Raw genomic sequence first — 7,500 nt, 5'->3', positions numbered from 1 at the left:
ACTGGGACCTAGAGAACCTGCTGTAGGATGTAGTGGAGAGTACAGCCTTAAGACTGTAAAGGATATGATCTAACTAGTGTTTTCTATCTCTCCTGCTGTAGACTGGGACAGAGAGAACCTGCTGGAGGCCTGGATGTCTAACGCTGAGGAATGCTGCCAGCGGTCTGGGGTCCACATGCCCAGTGCTCCTCCTAGTGGGTACAACGCCTGGGACACCCTGCCGTCCCCTCGTACCCCCAGGACCACACGCTCCTCCATCACCTCCCCTGACGAGATCAGCCTCTCCCCCGGGGACGACGATAGAACACCGGTGAGGGCAGGGAACACTTACACACTTTCACTCACTCACACACACACACACACACACACACACACACACACACACACACACACACACAGAGAAAACAGCTAAAATAAAATGTTATGGGTCACATGGTTAGCAGATGTTATTGGTCACATGGTTAGCAGATGCTATTGGTCACATGGTTAACAGATGTTATTGGTCACATGGTTAGCAGATGTTATTGGTCACATGGTTAGCAGATGTTATGGGTCACATGGTTAGCAGATGTTATGGGTCACATGGTTAACAGATGTTATGGGTCACATGGTTAGCAGATGTTATGGGTCACATGGTTAGCAGATGTTATGGGTCACATGGTTAGCAGATGTTATGGGTCACATGGTTAGCAGATGTTATTGGTCACATGGTTAACAGATGTTATTGGTCACATGGTTAGCAGATGTTATTGGTCACATGGTTAGCAGATGTTATGGGTCACATGGTTAGCAGATGTTATGGGTCACATGGTTAACAGATGTTATTGGTCACATGGTTAGCAGATGTTATTGGTCACATGGTTAGCAGATGTTATGGGTCACATGGTTAGCAGATGTTATGGGTCACATGGTTAGCAGATGTTATTGGTCACATGGTTAGCAGATGTTATGGGTCACATGGTTAGCAGATGTTATGGGTCACATGGTTAGCAGATGTTATGGGTCACATGGTTAGCAGATGTTATTGGTCACATGGTTAGCAGATGTTATGGGTCACATGGTTAGCAGATGTTATGGGTCACATGGTTAGCAGATGTTATGGGTCACATGGTTAGCAGATGTTATGGGTCACATGGTTAGCAGATGTTATTGGTCACATGGTTAGCAGATGTTATGGGTCACATGGTTAGCAGATGTTATTGGTCACATGGTTAGCAGATGTTATTGGTCACATGGTTAGCAGATGTTATTGGTCACATGGTTAGCAGATGTTATTGGTCACATGGTTAGCAGATGTTATTGGTCACATGGTTAGCAGATGTTATTGATCACATACACATGGTTAGCAGATGTTATTGGTCACATACACATGGTTAGCAGATGTTATTGGTCACATACACATGGTTAGCAGATGTTATTGGTCACATGGTTAACAGATGTTATTGGTCACATACACATGGTTAGCAGATGTTATTGGTCACATACACATGGTTAGCAGATGTTATTGGTCACATGGTTAGCAGATGTTATTGGTCACATGGTTAGCAGATGTTATTGGTCACATGGTTAGCAGATGTTATTGGTCACATGGTTAACAGATGTTATTGGTCACATACACATGGTTAGCAGATGTTATTGGTCACATACACATGGTTAGCAGATGTTATTGGTCACATACAGGTGTTTAACAGATGTTATTGCGTGTGTAGTGAAATGCTTGTGTTTCTAGCTCCGACAGCGTAGTAATATCTAACTAGTAATATCTAACTAGTAATATCTAACTAGTAATATCTAACTAGTAATATCTAACTAGTAATATCTAACTAGTAATATCTAACTAGTAATATCTAGCAGTTTCACAACACGTACCCAAAATCAATCTATTTAAGGATTGGGATTAAGAATAGATATACATATGTCAACACACACACACACACACACACACACACACACACACACACACACACACACACACACACACACACACACACACACACACACACACTGGTGCCTATAGATTTAATCTAATCAAAGACTGGGGTGCATCTCAATAGTGTAGAGTGGCTTCCTTTCCTCTGTTATCTCTGGTGAAAAGGAGACTCACTCCCAGTTTCATGTGTCGGAGACAAGGAAAGGAAGCCGTGAGTCAGTATTGAGACTCACTCCCAGTTTCACGTGTCAGAGACAAGGAAAGGAAGCCGTGAACCAGTATTGAGACTCACTCCCATTTTCCTACAGAGACTCTAAGTGCTTATTGGGTTGTGGCATGAATCTGTCAGACAACCACGATTTTAGAGAAAATCACATATCATCTCTTGGACAAGAAACTGAACTAAATCAGACGTTATCAGCCGAAAAGTCCTGAACCTAACTGTTAGGCTACATACTTTGTTGATTGACCAATTCTCTGCTCAAGGGTCCTTTCTGAAAGTTTCAATAGATGGGATTACAAGCTTTTTCTTTCAGGGATCAATAGAGTCGTTGTTGAATTCCAGTGGGGTGCCTCACAGTCCATTGTTCCTCTTCAGACCTCTACAACAAGGCAGCCGTGTGTGGAGTAGATCAGGCCTGGGCAAAATGCATTGTATTTTAATGAAATAGACATGTTTATTCACAATATATGACGACGATCTTCTCGGTTGTTCTAAAATGTGTATTGGTTAATAAGAACTTCCTGTTACACTGTTACACTGTAGCCACATCCTCAAACGTATCCAATCAGGATATTTGTGGGTTTTTAAAAATGTAATTTGTACTAAACAGAATGTATAATATTGCCTGTCATTCTATCAGTCATGTGTTGTTTCTCTTCTCCTGATGCTCTGATAATCTAAGCAGCTATTTCATGTGTTGTTTCTCTTCTCCTGATGCTCTGACAATCTAAGCAGCTATTTCATGTGTGTTTTAGTTTTGTCATTTATTTTGCTGTAAAAGAGACTTTTGTAATTCCTGTCAAATTCCTGTCATTCTTCCATCCTGTGTTGTTCTCCCTGGGCCTTTTATTTAGAAAAAAAGTTCATTGAACTCTGATTTAGATTGTCTAAACATATCGAAGCAGCTATTAAGACCATGTGAGCTGGGCCTCCCTGAAGATGAATGGCACTATGTTAATGCAATCAATCAATCAATCATATCAATTGATCTGTAAGCATTTACATTGTGTTCTTGTCCCTGTCTCTCTGACAGTGTGGTATCTGTATGTGCCCCCTCTCTATCTTCGAGGAACCGGTTGACATGTCATGTGGTCACGAGTTCTGCCGAGCCTGCTGGGAAGGGTGAGCTTATTTCCTTCCATAAAACAATGGCTTGCGTCCCAATTGGCACCTTCTATTCCCTACGTAGTGCACTACTTTTGACCAGTGCCCTGTTGTAATGAAGGGCACTACATGGGGAATAGGGTGCCGTTTGGGATGCAGGTAGTTTATCTCTGGGGTTTCTTCATTGATTTTAACGTAGTTGTTTTTTTCTGGGTCTAAGTGTGATGAACTGGGGGAAGATAAACCACTAGTGGGATACTTAACTCTAAATGCCTGTCTGTCTGTCTGTCTGTCTCTCTGTCTGTCTGTCTCTCTCTCTTTCTCTCTCTGTCTGTTTGTCGCTGTTTGTCTCTCTGTCTGTCTCTGTCTGTTTGTCTGTCTCTGTCTGTTTGTCTGTCTCTGTCTGTCTCTCTCTCTCTGTCTGTCTCTGTCTGTCTGTCTCTCTCTGTCTCTCTCTCTCTGTCTCTCTCTCTCTGTCTGTCTCTGTCTGTCTCTGTTTGTCTGTCTCTCTCTCTCTGTCTGTCTCTCTCTCTGTCTGTCTCTCTCTCTGTCTGTCTGTCTCTGTCTGTCTCTGTTTGTCTCTGTTTGTCTCTCTCTCTCTCTTTCAATTCAATTCAATTCAATTCAAGGGCTTTATTGGCAAGGGAAACATGTGTTAACATTGCCAAAGCAAGTGAGGTAGATAATATATAAAGTGAATATCTCTCTCTCTCTATCTCTCTGTCTCTGTGTCTGTCTGTCTCCCTCTGTCTGTCTCTCTCTGTCTGTCTGTCGCTGTCTCTCTGTCTCTGTGTGTCAGGTTTCTGAATCTGAAGATTCAGGAAGGGGAGGCTCACAACATCTTCTGCCCGGCGCACGACTGCTTCCAGCTGGTTCCTGTGGAGGTCATAGAGAGTGTCGTCTCCAGAGAGATGGACAAGCGCTACCTGCAGTTCGACATCAAGGTACACACACACACACAGAGGTACACACACACAGTGGTACACAGCAGGTGGTGCCGGCCCCAACAGCAGGCGGTGCCGGCCCCAACAGCAGGCGGTGCCGGCCCCAACAGCAGGCGGTGCCGGCCCCAACAGCATTATGTGCCGGCCCCAACAGCAGGCGGTGCCGGCCCTAACAGCAGGCGGTGCCGGCCCCAACAGCAGGCGGTGCCGGCCCCAACAGCAGGCGGTGCCGGCCCCAACAGCAGGCGGTGCCGGCCCCAACAGCAGGCGGTGCCGGCCCCAACAGCAGGCGGTGCCGGCCCCTAACAGCATTATGTGCCGGCCCCAACAGCAGGCGGTGCCGGCCCCAACAGCTGGCGGTGCCGGCCCCAACAGCAGTATGTGCCGGCCCCAACAGCAGGCGGTGCCGGCCCCAACAGCAGGCGGTGCCGGCCCCAACAGCAGTATGTGCCGGCCCCAACAGCAGTATGTGCCGGCCCCAACAGCAGGAGGTGCCGGCCCCAACAGCAGGCGGTGCCGGCCCCAACAGCAGGCGGTGCCGGCCCCAACAGCAGGCGTTGCTGTAATGATCCCCGCAGTCCTAAGTGGCACAGATGTTGCAGTTTTAGATGTTCCAAAACACTGCTCTCTCTTCCTCAGTCCTGTAGCTAAAAGTCGATACTGTATTCATGTGTTTTTAAAAACATGTTCTTTCCCCCAGGCGTTTGTGGAGAACAACCCAGCTATCCGCTGGTGTCCCAAGGCGGGCTGTGAGCGGGCGGTGCGTCTCTCATCCCGGGGTCCAGGTAGCAGCTCCTCGGACCCGTTCAGTCTACCTCTCCTCAGAGCGCCCGCTGTGGACTGTGGCAAGGGACACGTGTTCTGTTGGTCAGTTCTACTCTCATACGTATGGAATCATGTAGTAAGCAAAAAAAATGTGTTGTTTTCTATATATTTGATATATATATTCTATATATTTTATATTTGAGATTCTTCAAAGTAAGCCACCCTTTGCTCACTCCATAAAGCAGGGCTTGCCATTAAATTAATATTCTAGGACATTCTACACACATCATTTTGATGTCTTTACTATTATTATACAATGTAGAAAATGTGTGTCCCAAACGTTTGACTGGTACTGTAGGTATGTACGGCAGGACCAAATCAGAGACATCGGTAGGAGCAGATCCAAAAACCTTTATCACCTTGATATCAGCTACTAGCCTTAACAGGAAGACGGTATCAAAAATACATGTAGGAGTGTTTTTATTCTCCTCATTCAGGTTGGAGAAGTAGGCTGATCAGGCAGCAGTAAGGGCTCTTCGATACTGCACGGTACTGTCTTTCCAAGCTAGTCGGAAGACTTCCTGTTTGGTGGAGCAGCAGTAAGGGCTCTTCGATACTGCACGGTACGGCCTTTCCAAGCTAGTCGGAACACTTCCTGTTTGGTGGAGCAGCATTGAGGTCTTTTCCATACTGCACGGTACTGTCTTTCCAAGCTAGTCGGAACACTTCCTGTTTGGTGGAGCAGCAGTGAGGTCTTTTCCATACTGCACGGTACTGTCTTTCCAAGCTAGTCGGAAGACTTCCTGTTTGGTGGAGCAGCAGTAAGGGCTCTTCGATACTGCACGGTACGGCCTTTCCAAGCTAGTCGGAACACTTCCTGTTTGGTGGAGCAGCATTGAGGTCTTTTCCATACTGCACGGTACTGTCTTTCCAAGCTAGTCGGAACACTTCCTGTTTGGTGGAGCAGCAGTGAGGTCTTTTCCATACTGCACGGTACTGTCTTTCCAAGCTAGTCGGAAGACTTCCTGTTTGGTGGAGCAGCAGTGAGGTCTTTTCCATACTGCACGGTACGGCCTTTCCAAGCTAGTCGGAACACTTCCTGTTTGGTGGAGCAGCAGTGAGGTCTTTTCCATACTGCACGGTACTGTCTTTCCAAGCTAGTCGGAAGACTTCCTGTTTGGTGGAGCAGCAGTGAGGTCTTTTCCATACTGCACGGTACTGTCTTTCCAAGCTAGTCGGAACACTTCCTGTTTGGTGGAGCAGCAGTGAGGTCTTTTCCATACTGCACGGTACTGTCTTTCCAAGCTAGTCGGAACACTTCCTGTTTGGTGGAGCAGCAATGAGGTCTTTTCCATACTGCACGGTACTGTCTTTCCAAGCTAGTCGGAACACTTCCAGTTTGGTGGAGCGCCATTTTCCATTCCAATTTTCTAGAAGCTTGCTTCAGGACTCGGGTATTTTCTGTGTACCAGGGATCTAGTTTCTTTGCGAGGTTAACTTTAGATCCTCGGTTAGATGGTTATCTGATTTTTGTACTCCGGCGTCCTTGGGTGGGTGGAGGGAGTCTGGAAGGGCATCTAGGAATTCTCAAGACATTCTTTGGGTTGTCTGAGAATTTATATTGTGGCTTTTGATAGTCCTTGGTTGGGGTCTTAGCAAAATATTTTGTTGCAAATGTAATAAGATGGTTGTCTGATAGTCCAGGATAAAGCTGAATCAGGAAAGTTAAGACTGGGGTTGGATTGAAAACCTACAGGAGGGTATCACTCCAGGACCAGGGTTGGGAGAGAGCCCTGTCCTATCAGATATCCGAGCAACATGTTTATCTAGCCGGCTAGCTAGCATAGTAGCTAATAACGCCACAGATGAAACTGACTGGGGTTGGATTGAAAACCTACAAGAGGGTATCACTCCAGGACCAGGGTTGGGAGAGAGCCCTGTCCTCTCAGATATCCGAGCAACATGTTTATCTAGCCGGCTAGCTAGCATAGTAGCTAATAACGCCACAGATGAAAGGGTTAGTTATCATAATCTTTGATAGTAACTAATATTGCTCGTTAGATTACACCACTACAGCCACGTTGATGTTAATTGGGGCCTGTTCATAGCGTTTAAAATATATATATATTCAGGTAACTGCCAAAATAAAGGAAACACGAACATAATGTGTTTTAATTGGGCGTTGGGCACCAGCCTCCAGAACACCTTCAATGAGCCTTGGCAGAGATTCTATAAGTGTCTTACAGTCTTGTTAGTACACAGAGATGTTTGATTCTGCATTCTATCCTGTCTAGTGATTAGATTAGATGAGTGGTATGAACAGTCTTCTTAGAACACAGAGATGCTTGATTCTGCATTCTATCCTGTCTAGTCATTAGATTAGATGAGTGGTATGAACAGTCTTCTTAGAACACAGAGATGTTTGATTCTGCATTCTATCCTGTCTAGTCATTAGATTAGATGAGTGGTATGAACAGTCTTCTTAGAACACAGAGATGTTTGATTCTGCATTCTATCCTGTCTAGTCATTAGAT

The 7,500-nt window shown here is 45.7% G+C and overlaps 1 protein-coding gene across 3 annotated transcripts in view; it reads left to right on the top strand.

The window, feature by feature from the left end:
• LOC109883823 (ankyrin repeat and IBR domain-containing protein 1-like) overlaps positions 1 to 7,500 on the top strand; it is a 68,968-nt gene that overhangs the window by 36,031 nt on the left and 25,437 nt on the right. For all 3 annotated transcript variants that reach the window (XM_031819922.1, XM_031819923.1, XM_031819924.1), the window contains 4 exons: positions 102 to 310; positions 3,187 to 3,275; positions 4,057 to 4,201; positions 4,902 to 5,068. In XM_031819922.1, the coding sequence (XP_031675782.1) occupies positions 102 to 310; positions 3,187 to 3,275; positions 4,057 to 4,201; positions 4,902 to 5,068 (610 nt within the window). The remainder of the gene's footprint in view (positions 1 to 101; positions 311 to 3,186; positions 3,276 to 4,056; positions 4,202 to 4,901; positions 5,069 to 7,500) is intronic.

Source organism: Oncorhynchus kisutch, unplaced genomic scaffold (genome assembly GCF_002021735.2).
Source record: "Oncorhynchus kisutch isolate 150728-3 unplaced genomic scaffold, Okis_V2 scaffold2879, whole genome shotgun sequence".
In the NCBI taxonomy this organism is placed as follows: Eukaryota; Metazoa; Chordata; class Actinopteri; order Salmoniformes; family Salmonidae; genus Oncorhynchus; species Oncorhynchus kisutch.
Note: the sequence above shows the minus strand (reverse complement) of the source record. Positions and strands in the feature narration are given on the sequence as shown.